The following is a 16,394-nucleotide window of genomic DNA, read 5'->3' as shown; positions in this document are numbered from 1 at the left end:
TTTTCTAGGGGAAGTGTTAGCTAGGGTTGTATTAATTAGAACACTACTTTATAAGCAGTATGGAAAAATCCTAAAAAAAAATCATTAATTCATAACAATCCCCAAAGAGTGAAAATTCAGTATCTTTCCTACATGCTGCATGAGTCAGTATTAGACATGTCATGATGCTATCTCACAGTATTTCAGGATACCATCAAGACAGAAAGCTCTTAGGTATCTTGGTTGAAGACGTTTGAATATTAAGCAGATCTGACGGCAGAAGATGACAATGTATAAGGCTCAATCAGAAGCTAAAATAATTACAAACCACAAATATAATGAAAAACTATTTTTCTCCTCTGGAGAAATAGCTTGCCTTCCAGAAGTTGTACTGAGCAGAAGGCAAATTTCTCCCAGATTAATGTCAGTATCTTAGACATATTTCTCTAGGCAAGTTCTCTTTTGCCTTACCACTTTTTACTGCCAAGCTTTATTCAAATCCACCATATTTGAAAAATCATGGCAGTCAGGTGAAGTTCCCAATGACTGGAAAAATGGAAATATAACCCCCATTTTCAAGAAATGGAAAATAGTTGACCTGGGGAACTACAGGCCAGTCAATCTCACCTCTGTGCCTGGCAAAATCTTGGAGCAGATTCCCCTGGAAGGCATGATGAGGCACTTGAAAAACAACAAGGTGCTTGGTGACAGCCAGCATGGCTTCACTAAGGGAAAATCCTGCCTGACCATTCTGTTGGCTTTCTATGATGGGGCTATGGAACTGATGGACAGGGGTAGAGCAGCTGATGTCATCTACCTGGACCTGTGCAAAGCATTTGACACTGTCTCACACGACATCCTTGTCTCTAAATTGAAGAGACATCTATTTGATGAATGGACCACTCGGTGGATAAAGAAATGGCTGGATGGCCGCACACAAAGAGCTGTGATCAATAGCTCAATGTCCAGCTGGAGATCAGTAACGAGTGGTGTCCCTCAGGGGTTGGTGTTGGGACAAAGATGTTCAACACTTTGTTGGTAACATGGACAGTGGGATTGAGTGTGCCTTCAGCCAGTCTGCCTATGACACCAAGCTGTGTGGTTCAGCTGATACGCTGGAGGGAAGGAATGCCACCAGAGGGACCTTCATGTGTTTGTGAGGTGGGCTGATGCCAACCTTATGAAGTTTAACCATGCCAAGTGCAAGGTCCAACACCTGGGTCAGAGCAATCCCAGCACAGCTACAGGTTGGGCAGAGAAGAGATTCAGAACAGCCCTGCGGAGAAGGACTTGAGGGTGTTAGTTGATGAGAAATTTAACATGAGCTGGCTTCAGTGTGTGCTCACAGCCCAGAAAGCCAACCGTATCCTGGGCTGCATTAAAAGGAGTGTGAGCAGCAGGTCGAAGGAGGTGATCCTGCCCCTTTGCTCTCGTGAGACCTCACTTGGAGTATTGTGTGCAGTTCTGGTGTCCTCAACATAGAAAGGACATGGATCTGTTGGAACAAGTACAGAGGAGGGCCACGAGGATGATCAGGGGACTGGAGCACCTCCCGTATGAAGATAGGCTGAGAAAGCTGGGACTGTTCAGCCTGGAGAAGAAAAGGCTGCGTGGAGACCTTACAGCAGCCTTCCAGTACCTGAGGAGAGATGCTGGAGATGGACTCTTCATTAGGGACTGTAGTGACAGGACAAGGGATAACGAGTCAAAACTTAAACAGGAGAAGTTTAGATTGGATATAAGGAAGAAGTTCTCTACTGTGAGGGTGGTGAGGCACTGGAATGGGTTGCCCAAGGGAGCTGTGAATGTTCCATCCCTGGCAGTGTTCAAGGCCAGGTTGGACAGAGCCTTGGGTGACATGGTTTAGTGTGAGGAGTCCCTGTGCGCGGCAAGGGTGGTGGAAGTCGATGATCTTAAGGTCCTTTCCAACCCTAACGATTCTATGATTCTATGACTTTATGATTCTGTGATTATTTGAATTAACCAGGTATAACACAGAATTACAGTGAAACATCACTAAATAACTAACCCCACCATCCTATTTAAAAACCTACCAAAATAAGGATTGTGTTTAGTTAATATTGTTACCTGGATTGTGAATGAAAGAAGAAATATCATTCAGCAGATGTTAGCCAGCTTCCTTTAGGAGCTTTCTTTAGATATGGTGTATTATCTCAGCAGCAGAACAGTCTCTTGTACAGTCCTTTCTATAGGGATTATTACAATACAGCAACAGCTCTTATGGAAAAGAAATTTTGTGGACACACTCCACTTGGAAATCGCTAAAAGTTCTGAAGCTACCTACTTACACCCTCTTCGGCATTCAGAAATCAGATTTTACCCAGCCACTGCACAGCTGTGCTACTCTTCAGAGTTGCTCATATTCCCAGGCTGGCTTAGCTGGAACAAGTCTGCCAGATAAAAGGGGAGGAAAGTTGGTCTGCTGGGAAAAACATCTTTTTGTCCTTCAAATATTTTTCCCTGCATGTTAGTTTCACACTAAAATGAATGTTTAAAATACTCATTATTCAAGGAGTTCTACAAGTCAAATTAGAATTGTGTTTGCTTTTTTCATTTCTGGCTTTGCAAGGCTCTATGGGACTCAGCAGCTATTCACGTATGGGTCTACTGGGAACTGGAAATAGGATGTTGACAAAATATTTCCCCATTGTTTTAAACTTTTTTTTTTTCATACTACGTTGACTGTTCACCTTGTACTAGAAGCTAAATCCTTTTAGCAGAGATAGCAGGTATTGCCCATTTTCTTGCTGAGATACCCTTTTTCTTTCCTCCCCCCTCAAAAAAAAACCCCACAAGATGCACCTCTTGCAGGAGTTAACAGAGCAAATGTCAGACACTTCAGTGGAAAACAGATGCACATCAGTTCAAAGACCTCAAAACTTTTATTCGTTACAATGCATTACATTCTGACTGCTCTTTAATGAGCAACAAACTAAGAGAAAATTTTAAACCTACAACTGCAGAGATAGCATTTGCTAATCTTTGTAGAGAGGTCAGACCCTGAGATATTTGCTGTCTCCATGTGAGAAATCAGGGGAAACCAGCAGTGCTTACTGCAGTTCATATATATATTACAGACATCCCATAAACATGGGGTCAGTTCTGGTTCAGGAGAGACTATGGGGTTTGAGCTTCTTTTATAGCTTTGCACTAGATGTTGCTTTTTTCACTGGTAAGTTTCAAACTGTTGGAGTGAGCAGTTCTTAATGTGAACGTAGGAGCTCAGCCACACATCTACTGTCATAACATTGGCACAGGATCACTGAGAACACAGCGTGTGTTCAGCTGCAGTACTGGTAAATGTGCCAGAATTATGTGAGTCTTATCTGGACCTATACTCAGCCAACAAGCCCCCACCCAGAGCTGAATGTCACATATTCCATTGCATCAGCATGTGTTGTAATTATAGAACCAAGGATAATGGGTGTACTCAAGTTAGGACAGTTCACGTATCTCATAGCGGGTCTGAGATTGTCACAAAAAGGGAAAAGAATTATTGCATATGTCAGTATTTTTAAGGGGAAAAAATCTGTTTGACAGGATTGAAAACATAACTCTTTATTATTTTAAAAATATTTCCTCTTGACATTCATAGCATTGTTTCTTTCTTTCTACTTCCTTTTAACCTGTGTGAGCAGTAAAAATTAATGACTACACCATACTTTTTCCCTTATATAACTACATGGCTTTGCAAATGTTACAGTATCATCACAATGATATTATAGAGCTTATAGAGCTAAAAGACAAGAGTTCCTTTTTATTTCTACTATCTAGTAATGTTTCCTTGAGAGAAAATGACAAATGGGGGAGGCGAGACACACCCTAAATATCTTAGATTTCACTCATTTATATCCAGTGAAGAAATAGGAAACAGAAAGATTAGGAAGGAGAAGAGCAAATAAAAAGAAAAGAATCCAAGTTTTATACTTTTTTGTTATTTCGGAAAAAAAAAAGAAAAGGAAAAAAATAAGCTTAATTAAGCTATCAGTGTATTCTTTGCTTTTGAATGTTTGTCATAGAAACAGTATTTTCTTCCCCATGAAAAACTTGAATGCTTTTTTTTGTTTTCAATTTCAGGAACTTGATGTTTAAGAATAATATTACTTGTAAAGGAAGACACAGAGATGAAGACCCCACAATCATATAGATTCTTCACAAGAATACAGATATTAAATCTGCAAAACACTCTTATTCTGTCAAAATGTGGAGCTACTATCAAACAAGCATAAAAATGTAAAGTATTGATAAACAGACATAGAAGTGTCTCAGCTGATATTAATCACATTTTTTTTTCCTACCAGTTATCAGTATATTAGTTATTTTTACTTTAATAAGGTTTTTTTTCCATAGCATGGAAAATGCAGATGAGAGTTCACCACACAAACATCCAGGACAATATCTAGAATGCTAAGTTCAGTTATGTGACCTTTCTGAACCAGCTATGCTGGAATTACTTTCATTTCTGAAAAATCATGAGGATAAACAGCAGGGTTCATCAGTAAATGGAATTTGAAGTAAACAGATGATTACAGGCACCAGAACTACAAGAAGATTACATTTCATATAACATAATACTTAAATCACTGTGGAAACATGCAGTGCATTCAGAAAAGGCTTCACAATGGGTACATAAGAGGAATAATAGTAAGGAATTACTAGGTCACATAGTTGAGGTGCTCGGAGTTAAATCTGTGTCTTTAAATGAGGATATGCTTTCAACAGTGCTTGGAAAGCCTCAAGCAACTTAACTTTTTCCAGTAGCAAATAGTGCTATTGCCCAAACACAGAATATCAAGTCTGTTTGCATACTGCTCTTGATTCATTTTCTTACAATTAATTTTGAACAATGCTTATTAATGGTTAGTAGGCTACAGGGCAGGGCAGTCTTTCACAGTGATCTTGGTAAGCTAGAGGAATGGGCCAACCTGAACCTCATGAAGCTCAAGGGTAAATGCAAACTCCTGCATCAGGAACAGAGTAACTCCATGAAACAGTATGGCTGGGAGCTGACTAGAGAGAAAAGTGGCTTTGCAGAAAAGTGTCTGAATGGTGGACAGTAAGTTGAGTATGAATAGCAAAATGTCTTCACACAAGGCCAGCCACATACTAGGTTGCCTTAAGTATACAGCCATCATGTCAAGCGAATGCTTCCACTGAGCTCGAGAGCACATCCACAGAAATGTTTCTAGGCTTTTGACCACTAATAAAAAAAAGAACCAACATATTGTAATGTATCAATGAAGAAGATTTGAAGGCTGAATCATATGGGAAATATGGTGCTGGCTTTGCTCAGCCTAGCTAAGAAGGGGATCTAACTGTAGTCTTCCATTAAGAAAAAGGGGAGTTGAAAGAGCCAAACCCTCCTGGGAGAAGAGGCAACAGGCATGTGCTCCAGCAAAGGAGATTCCAGACAGATAAATTCTCCACACTGAATGTTTAAGTGCTGAAACAGGCTACCTGGAGAGGCTGTGAAATTTTTGTCTATGGATACTTCATAATTTAACAATGCAAAGCCCTGAGAACCTTTCTCTTTGAACTAACCTCTGCTCTGAGCTGAGGGTTGGACTGGAGACCTCTGGAGATCCCTTTCAACCTCAAGTGTTCTATTACATTATTAGAGAAATCTCAACCCGTTTCACCATAACTTTAAGTTAAGAAACTGGTCCATGAGTGTCTAAGGCTTTAAGGAGTTTGACATAAATTCTACAATGCCTCTTTCTTAAGGAACCTCTTTATTTTAATATAAAACGATTTCAGCAAAAGACCACTTACCCATGTGTCTGGAGAAAGATGGATTAAGAAAAGATGAGCCATCCTTGCTGGTGAATATCTCAGGTATCCCCTGGCTTTCATGTCAGTGTATTCTGTTTTGACTCCTCCAGCACAGGTATCTGAAGTATAAAAGGACGTCTATCCATAACATATCAACCTTCTCTGTCAATAAACTCAATGAACCTCAATTTGTAATTGTGCACATTCACAAATAGATCTGCTGCTCATCCAGAACAGAACACAGAAAACCAACCCGTGAACTTGATCTGTAACCATGAATTTCAATGTATTCCCCTGTGGAGGGGACAGACAGACAAGAGAGGATTTTCTGGTTATGTCACCTTATCTCTTATACATATAAGATAACTCAACAGAAGGAAGCAGCATAATAAGATCTAAACACTCATCTCTCCACTGGATCTTGTGGCCAAATTCTCAAAGGTAGCATGCCAAAGAAGTGTCTGTATTCCTCAGAAAGAAATGGTGGAAGCCCAAGCTCTGACTACCCTTGAGTCAAAAAGGTTGAGAATGTCACATATGTGCACTGGCAGAAAGGTACTACAGGCAACCTGAGAACAAAGAACCTGGAGAACCTCCCACCAGTGACACTGTAACGTTTGCTTCTATGATGGAGACAGAATTATGAAACCAGAAGTAATTCAGTCTCCTACTGTCATTTCTATAAACATTTACATTTACAGTAGTATGAAGCTGGCTGATAACACCAGTTTGATGATTGTCACATTTTCTTGGTCTATGTCAGATATCTCAGTGCAATAGTACAGCTGGTATTGAGATTCATGCATTTTCTCTTTGGCTAGAGATGTCCAGATATGATTCTTGATAGGAGATAGATACTTATGTAGACATTCTTTTCTGGGTTTCAAGTCACACTCAAGCTTCAACAGTTTCAGTTTTGTAACAGTCACAATATCTTGGAAGATCATCAGAGTGGCAAGAGGAGATAGGCTGAAAAGCCTTCCATTGCCAATCTACTACCCAAAGATTCTCCACCTATTATACTTCACTGCTAGGCTAGCTGGCCAATTCTGAAGTCAGCCCTATCAGCTTCTTCCAGATCCATCTTAAATACTTGCAAGTTTAAGAGATGAAAAGCTCACAGAAGGATTAACATCCATCTGGTATATGACTTCTAGCAGTCAAACAATATGGGTAGGTTTACACTGTATGAGGCAGATGGCAATCCAAACAGTAAACATCGCATAATGAAACACAGCCCTATGTGGAGATACTACCTCGGATTCACAAACATTTCAGCCCCGTGATGGTGGCTGAGTGCCAGAGGTCATAAACCTTGAATATTAACAGGTTTCAAAAGCTATGGCTTTGTGCCATGTTAATGCAACTTGCCATGGATCCAAGCTAATACCAGTGCTGACTGGGAGCATATAAGGGGTCTCTGTATCTTCTTTGTTATGTCTTTAGGACATTTGCCATTCAATAGTTATCTCCACACATCAGTTGTTACAGAAGTCTAGATGGGCTTGTCAATGTTCAGGGTGCAAGGGAAACTTTCCCCACAGAAATGTTGCCAATGCCCAACAGAGTATTTCCAAGATGTTTTGTTTCTTCCTGTGCATTCAATAGCTAACTGATAAAGCTGAAGGGTTTCCTTTGATTTTAATAGTCACTGTATTGAAGATATTTCACACTTCCTTTATTTAGGAGCTTACTGAAGGATTTAATTGAAAGTTCCTAAATTTAGAGAATTCTATTCTTACTAAAACTTCCTCCATTTTCATCAATGTCATTCCTCCAGATTTTATCAGGGAAAGAGGAAAACATTACTTATGGTGAAATGTAGAGAAGATTAATAGACTCCAGTCTGATCAGTTTATAAATGCAAAGGTCTAGAAAGAAAATAAGAGAAAAAAACTCACAAAGTGTGAATTTCCTAAGCTATCCCTCTGACGGGGAAGGGAACAGTACTTTCAGGAGAAAAACAGAAAACCTAAGTTAATTGGAAGACTCTATTAACAGAACAATCTATGTAATTTGCCAAAAAAAATACCCCAGACCAGTACACTTTTAAGTTCCAAAATAAAAATCTGTAGCTGGAATCCAGGATCCCAAATCCATGACTTCTGAACAGACCACTGGAAACAGCTTTTCAGAAAGTCTCTTAGAACTGTTTACTTACTACAGAATGCCTTCAGTTCACACTCTACATTATCAGCGCCACCTTGAGTTCATCACCAGAAACAGCTCCAGCAACATAAAACTAATCCTCTCTAAAGCACTACTGCATTTCGCAGAAGCATTTTCCAGACTAGTTCTCTTTCAAAGACTTCCATATCAAATACACATGGCTGATGCAACAGAAGGGAAGCAGGGAGAGACCTGCCTTTCATTTTTGTTGCACCTAGAAGAGGTGGAGAAAAGGTATCACAAACCAATTTAGATTCAGCTGAGTCCTGCAAGGCAGCGTCTGCCGCTTCTGGCTTAATCATCAGCAGAAATTACCTCAATCAAAATATAGGTAGTGGTGATGATGATGGTGTCCAAAACAGAGCAGAATCCTGTTCACTCTCCAGAGAAATAGAAACAGGTTGCTATGCTTTTTCCATAAACTCTTTAGTTAAGAATTTGAAGGCAGAAGTGAGCAAACCAAATGTATAAGATGTCATAGATATTGCATGTTGATTAAGTAATTGGTTTTATCTCTATTTCTATACACATTCTGTTTACAGCCTGCTTGTATCATACCTCTACTCATTTAAAGCAAATTCCTGTATGTAGTCTTAATAGCAACAGATAATGTCAGGAAATTTGTTATGGGATTCACACCTGATTTTCCATTGCTTTCCATCTAGGAAGAACTGATTTATTTACTCTAATTTTCTTCTGGTAGAGCTGAATAGGACCTAGCTTCCCATTACACTATTTCAATTCAATGCTGTAAAAATTAAATGCAAACCAAATAGAGTTATACTAGTATGTGCCTGGAAAAAAGTCAGCAGTGAATTGGGCCCTTAATCTGGAGATTATGCTCCTTTTCATGATTTATGTCTGTATCAGTAAATTTGTACATGCTGTTGGTGTTCAGAGCTGCTCAGACTTACTTTTCAAACCCACTGACATCCGTAGGAACACTGTACTTGTCTGTGGTTCTGATAAAGAGACACCTGGCACTGATACTACACTTTTGAAGCTGCTTTATTTTCATTTTTTAAGCAAAGCAGTTATTACTGTGGTTGCATATTTTTTATTATGATCTATTTTAAAGAATAAACAAAGTAGGAATATAAGCTTAACAAAACAGCATTTTCTTGCATTGTAAATGTATATGCAAAAAATTCAGCTGTTAACAAGTACTGATTACTCCTTTCTGGCAAAGCAGTGCAAAGAGGCTGAAAACAGGGTGTCCTGCTCTGCTGACTGAGAAGCATATGCTGAAAAAGCAAAGCTTCAGATCTTTATTACTGTATGTGGTCTTAATTTTAAGTCTAAGAAGACACTATTGAATGGGACAATCCCAGCTCCTATTTTTTATCAGAAGACAGCTCTCTCCACCTCTAATGGCACAGAACTCATTACTATCACTGGTGATCTTTGTTCCTTTCACTCACATCTTCCACATCCAATACCGTTTGCCTTCCTATTACATGTGGGGTCCACCTGCTTCTGCTGTGGGAAAGTTTCTTTTCAGTAGCACAGAATAAATTGAATGCTTTGCCTCTGGGCCTCTTCCTTATGTATCTTCTGTCTTAAAAATGTGTCTAATGGTCCCCAAACTGACCTGCATGCTTGTATATCCCTTAAACATTGATCATTGTTTCCAGGCTAAGCGTTGTAAGCTTCTATACTGTAAAGTCAGAGTGTCATTGGCTACTATTAGTCAATAATTGTAGAATTGTAAAATAATTTCCTATTTGTATATTTTATATAACTAAAATACTTTGTAGGTGAATAAGTATAATATTAAAATTAATTATAGTGTTGCACACTAGTGAGATTTACAAATGGCAGTAAAGTACCCATTACAAGAAATAAATGTACTTACCATAATATGAAAATGTAGCAAACATTCTGAAGTCATGCAAAAAGTGACTTAACTATATAAATACAAATTCTGTAATTTCAAAACAAAGATTATATATATTTAGCCATTACCACTAAGAAAGATAAAAAATAATTTATGCAAATTCTTCAGAGATGGTTTTCTTTTCTTGATCAGAGTTATTCCCAATTTTATTGTTTCAAGACGTTCTGCACAGATCTTTGATGCATGTGAAACTGGAACCTTTCCAGAGAAGGACAGAGATCTATCCATACCTTGGTTTTGCTATTGAATTTTAATTATATGACGTCATAACAATACGTTTCTATGTCCTTATATAAAGCCTTGACTATAGCATCTCCAGATCATGAGAGAGATGAAAAAGAACCATTTTATTTGAAGGCTGAAGATGGAGTTTGAATGGGATATTTAGATTTCTTTAAGCACAGGCTGTTGTCCTTCTTCTGAATTAACTAGCCTGACACGAAGTAAATCAACTGGACGAACAAGGGACCTTTAAGGTCTCAAGATGGGCAGTGGAGCCAGTTCTGAGAGCAAGGAGTCAGCCAGGAGATCCAGAGAACTGGAAAAGAAACTCCAGGCGGATGCAGAGAGGGAAGCCAGGACTGTCAAACTGCTACTGCTGGGTAAGTAGAGTAAGAATTGCTTACAATGGTTTTTCATTGGTTATTTTGCTCTGGAATTACATTTCAGTACAGTGAATTTCTCACCTCTCACTGTTTTATTTGAAGATAGCCCTGTAATGCACAAAATGTCTTCTTGTGAACACTCATGTAGTCACTAGGAACAAGCTGGAAATGGTCATGTTACTGCATGTATTCCATTTTAAATATTATAAATCCTTGACTTTGAAAATATTTTAAAGTAGAATGAATGTTCTGATGCTTATTTATAGAGAATTTATAGAGAAACAGGCTTATCTCGTATTTTTAATGGACATATATGCATTAATTTGCAGGAAGATTAAATGAGATAACTGCTTTCATAGAAAATCCACAGGTGTCATAGATACTGATATTGTTTGTTTCCTAAACTGTTGCACTTAATTTTTTACAGAAGCAAAAAGTGACACAGAAACAGGTTTTCTGATGTATAAAAATTATATTGTAGAGGGTCGAATGGAAGGTAATGAAATGAGCAGAATACAGATGAATATTCTCACAGACTATCACTTCTAATCCAAGCTATGATCAATTTATTAAAAGACAGCAGGTGTAATGGCAAAAAATGTCTTTTTTCTTGATCAGATTTAGACTTTTCTTATTTTTCCCATGGTACTGAGTAGCCTACAAGAAATATCCAAGAATGTAATTAATACCGTCACTGTCTTAATATTTTTCTAACAGCATGATGCCTGTTATGAGAGTTTACATTGGTTTCTCAAAATTAATAAGAAAACAGTCTGTGATCATTAAAACATATCTGTTTTTTCCTGCATTGTAACTGCAATGCTTACAAGGGTTTTTAAACTGATGTTTATTCAGACTTAGTGACATCCATTAGGTAAAGCAAATCAGCTTAACTCTGTTATTTTGCATCTTATGCAAAAGGTCTGCTTATACCTGTTGAGAATCTAACTACTATTAATAAAGAAATAAGAGGAAAACCAAAACCATGTTGATTTCTCAAATAATAATGGGAAAGCATTAGTTTGATGCACTTTGTGTACCATCAACATTCAGATTGAGGTTTACAAAGCTTTTCAGTCCAGTGGATAATCTGAAAGATCTTCTCTGACACATTAAAACAAAATATTCCCCCTACTGAGGCAAGCTCGGGTTGGTCAAACAACAGAATAATATTTTCATTTAAGCTTTCATAAAGTTTTGATATTTTCAACCTATTCTTACAAAAAGGAATTGACATACCAAGTTAGAACCAGGGTCCCTCTACCTCAGCATCCTTTCTCTGGCCTTATCGAACACTGATCCATGAGGAATATGTAAGAATTCCTGTAAGTGGAATTTATAGGATAAAGAGGACTTTATAAGATGAAGATATATTTATAAGGAAGAATTTCAATGATATATTTTTATCTTCAAGATTTCATGCCTTGGCAATAACACTGGAGGTTGTCTTCCACCAGGACACAGACTAAATTACCCCTCCCAGAACTTATGTATGTATTTAGTATTAAGGATTTTAATTTTAAATATTTCCTAATGTATATAACTAGTCTGCTTCTGACACTATTCATATTGGTCTCAAGATACCTTTAGTAAAATACTTGGAGATAAATTGCAAGCTACGTGAAAAAAACTTCTACTTCATTCATTTAAAATCTGAACATATTCCAGTTTCATCACCTGTACAAGCTCTTTTCATGAGACAAGATGATTATCAGAATCTGAAATACCTTCACTGAAGTTTCCTTCATAGAATGTATTTCTACAATATCTTCTTTTACTTATGTCACACATGACAAAAATTCAAACTTGTCAGTAGTTAACACTTCAAAAAGGTTTTCTTTCTCCTGGAAAACTGTTACAACAGATTATAAGGACTTAGTAAAAAACATGTTGAAGAGAGAGAGAAAAAAAGGATTACACACTTAACAGCTTGAATTTTCTTGTTCTTAAAAATTTAAAGGGCGGATAAAACGTGTTTTGAGCCAATTGAACAGCTAGAGTGAAAGTGTCTCTTGAACACCTGGAATCACAGCTGCCGAAGCAATGTTCGTAAGGGGCACCATATAACCTCTTACAGCCAGCCAGTGAAGAGGCCAGTAGGAGAGGATTAAATCTGCCGTGTTCAGATCTGTACCTTTCCAAACCTCTGAGGTGATCTCAGAAATAATGAAAATTTTACACTTCTTAAATCAAGGTCAGCTCTATTCTGAGCCAATCACCCTCGTCTTAGATTTCTGCTCATTCAGACTATATGTTACCTCTGTATTACAGACGAGATGTCACCGGTATTTCTCTTGCAGTAGGCAGATTGGTAGAAAATACTCAGAAAAAAAAATCAGTGTGATCATTATGTTCTTACCTTTTTTGAATACAAAAAAAACACATACTCTGACCATTTTCTCAGAGGTTTATTTAATATATAGTCTGGTCTCTCTGCATTCTCCAGTAGGTCCTTTTGCAAAGAAGAAATTTTATGCAGAAAAATAAGACACCATGTTTGTTTACGTTAAGTCCTGTGACCTGGGCAAACACATTATCTGTTTTGAGGTGGTAATCTACAGTTTATATGGCATGCAATAAAAGCTCTCATGTAAATTGGGGAGTGGTAAAATTATGACACTTTCTGAGGTTCCTTACAAGTTGTCCAAGAACCAGGAGAGTTAAGTCCTCTGAGGTAGGTGCTCTTATGCTGTCAAGGCCACCCCCATGCCCACACCTTGTCCACAAATCTGGCCTTAGACTTCAAAAAAATGAGATTGCTTTATGAGTCTGGAAAAAACTTCAGGGTGAAAGTTTAATTTCCTCTCAATCAGGGCCATATCTTGCTTACCACATCACCCACAGTTTAAGTTCTTCATAGGAGGGCAGCTTGTGATTTGTTTATGTGTGAAGTACAACACACATTCAAAACATGGTCAGAACAGCCTGATGCTCACAGTGATGTCTCACAGGAACATAGCTTCAGCTTACATAATCGTTAATACTTTGAACTTACTTATTTTCAAAGCATTACTCCATGGCCTCATTTTCTACAGTTTTCAGTGGCAGGACAAAACTCACCCTCATTTAAGCTGGCCATCTTCAGTTCACTTTACAGAGAAATACTCATTTTTAGGGCACAACTTACCCATTTTAATTTAAATAACTGCTTCAGGGTGAGAAAAAAAGGAAGCTGTTTTTTTATTTGCTTTAGTAGGAAATATTCTTCTCCACTGACTATAAGAGGTCTCTGATAAGTAGTCTGGATGTAGAAGTTTATAGTATAGGCATTTAAAATCAGTTAAATGAATCAGTTACTGAAGTCAGGTTAAGTTCCTGTTATTAATACCTGCACTGGAAACAAAGACTGAGCACTAAGATGGTCCAATAGTCCTATTGATTGGAATACACCTTTTCCTTTTTTGGGGGGGAGTATGAGGCAGCATTTAAGGAACTTATTCCCTCAAGACAGCTAGATCTTAGATCTTTTATCTAATTTCTTTCTCATGGGGAAAATTCGTTGAGTTTGGTAAGAGGACCAGGAAGATACAACTTCCAGTCTAGTTTGGTTTCCAGAGCTTTGAATGGCATAGACAAGGCCGTCAGTGGTTTGGAACCTTTTCTGATTTCAACTTAAAGATTTTATTTTCCTGTCTTTTGCTGTTTTATGTCATTGACAGCACATTTTGTGACAGGTTTCAAACAAAATATTTAGGGAGTAGGTTTTGGGGTCTTTTCTTACCTTTACTTTTGGAAACATTTCTAAACCAAAGCTATACTTCCACATAAATAATAACTGTAAGAAGACAATAGCTTTTGATCTGAGACACAAAAGCAGCTTAATATAAAAGAAAACCCTTCAGTGGCTCAGCAGATGCTAATCTTGAAAAGGGCTTAAACCCTTCGCAGTTTCCACAACTATTCAAACAAATTCTTAGAAAAACAGTAACATCAAGTTACAGCTGAGGTCCTGGGCTCTGTTCTTTGAAATTGAGAGAGTCTCGGCAGCTTTCAGGCACCTCCAGTTTTTTATCTATTTCTGCTCTGTCTATATACCTTGGTGGCCTGCAGGGAAGAGGTTAGGCACTCCCAGAGCAATGAGGCAATTAATGTTAGACTGTTGGGTAAGGTTCCCTTGCAGCTCAGTTCCTGCTGCTACACTTCATGGTTCTTCTTGAGTCTCCTCTGGAGCTCCAGTGTACTCTGAGATATAGTGGGCTTGGGACATGGTGAGGTGCGGTCTGAAATATCCAAACCAAGAAGAGAGACAAGTTATAGCTTGCTGGAGCACCTCCTGTGCAGAACCTCACTGAAGATGGATGTGACATGTCCTGGGGCACGGTGAATGTGATCTCTGGGAGAAAGTGTGGGAGCGAACACCCATTAACCTTACTGGAGTCGGGACATCTTTCAGTTCCCAGGAGTGGTGCCAGAGTTTCAGGCATTGGCTGAGATTTCTATGCCTTTATTTTCTGTGCTTTTAATCTGGCATCCAAATAGAGACAGAGAAATTAGAAGTAAATTAGAAAAAGCTAGAAGATCTTAAATATGTGAAACACAAAATATTGGCTGTGGCATTTTACTGCTGGTTTTACTGCTGGTTTCTATCAAGCCGAGCTATAAGTCTTCACAGTGACAGAGTTTTTCAAAAGCCAGTTAAACTTTCCAAGCTCCAGGACAGGATGCAGTTTGGCCTAAGTTCTTGTCTTTTATTCAAAAAATCTGGACTTGATTATAATTGCCTTTTTTACTGCCTACCAAAGAGAAGCTGCCTTCAGCTCTCCACACAGTCATGTAAGGGCTGTCATGATGCACTTTTGCCACTGTTTCTGCAAGAGGATGGCTACCATGAGGGTGGAAACACCCTTGTCCCTGTTGTCCCACCACGAGGGCCTGGCTCAAAGAGCAGGATGCACAGGATGGGGAAGGAAGAAAGGAAGCAGGTGCGAAGTAAATTGTTTCTGACCTATTTCCTGTCATGCAAATGCTGCTACAACTAACACGACACTCCGGAGCGATGCCAGTGTCTGAAAGTCATCTGTTGTGTAGATAAAGGCATTACTGGATCATAAATTAAAGAAGATCAGAGGTAGAAAAATATAGCCAAAACATATAAATTATGCCTCCTCCTCTATTTTAATTTTTCCTTTCAGATCTAGAAGAGAACTTTATTTCTATATTAGGTTTCCTGGCATCTTCCTGTGGGGTGTATGTATGCATTCTCAGCACAGCCTGCTCTCTTTCCTACAAAAACTGTAGCAAATGCCACCTTGCTGACAGGGCTGTACAAAGTTCTTCAGAAGGGCATTGAAGGGATAATAAACGATCTACATCAAATTTGCATTTTTTCCAAACTGTGGCAGATGGCAGCATCATCCCATTTTGCATAGGCTCGTTTTTCTCTCATACTTTCTGCTGCTCACATCAGAAAATGCTTTGCTTATGGTTTGCTGCCTGCTGTGATTCATTTGGGTAAATTAATCCCTGTCACGTAAATTATATTAGTTTTTCAAAATCTGTTTATGAAGTCTGTAATCAGTTTTTTCCATTCACTGAGAAGCCCTCAGTTAAAATACCTATGCTTCAGATTTCCTTCTTTGTCAAAAGTATCTGACACCATCCAGAGAGGTAAACCATAGCATGCAAAGAGAAAAGCGGAGCAGTGATGAATGCTGTCCAATGGTTTCATAGCTAAAGATAAATCCTCTCTTCAGGTGCTTTCAAAATCCAGTTCTTGTCTGGCTGCTTTTGCTAAGACTCAACTCTGACTGAGACATGATGATAGTCACTCGCACTGATTTCCAATGAAGGCTTTTGTTGTGATTATTCACATTCCATGAGATAAGAAGGACAAATTAACCATACATAACCTGACCAGAATTATGCACTAGTTTTGCAGCTGGCTGATAAAGCAAATGAGTGTGCCTCCCTGCCCATTCTGGAGACTTCCTGCAGAACCGTTCCCAAGCAGG

General features: G+C 38.5%; 1 protein-coding gene across 2 annotated transcripts in view; it reads left to right on the top strand.

Annotated features, from left to right (window-relative positions):
- Positions 1–16,394, top strand: part of LOC133219223 (guanine nucleotide-binding protein G(t) subunit alpha-3) — a 51,109-nt gene that overhangs the window by 14,006 nt on the left and 20,709 nt on the right. The window contains exon 1 of one of the 2 annotated variants that reach the window (XM_061366394.1): positions 10,191–10,440. The exons of the other annotated variant lie outside the window; for it this stretch is intronic. Within the exon in view, the coding sequence (XP_061222378.1) occupies positions 10,323–10,440 (118 nt within the window). The 5' untranslated portion in view covers positions 10,191–10,322. Of the gene's footprint in view, positions 1–10,190; positions 10,441–16,394 lie in introns of those variants that run through there. 2 annotated transcript variants of the gene reach the window in all.

Source organism: Neopsephotus bourkii, unplaced genomic scaffold, assembly GCF_033783945.1.
Source record: "Neopsephotus bourkii isolate Nb327-2 ecotype Australia unplaced genomic scaffold, CSIRO-AGI_Nbou_v1 NB_1328, whole genome shotgun sequence".
NCBI lineage: Eukaryota > Metazoa > Chordata > Aves > Psittaciformes > Psittacidae > Neopsephotus > Neopsephotus bourkii.
Note: the sequence above shows the minus strand (reverse complement) of the source record. Positions and strands in the feature narration are given on the sequence as shown.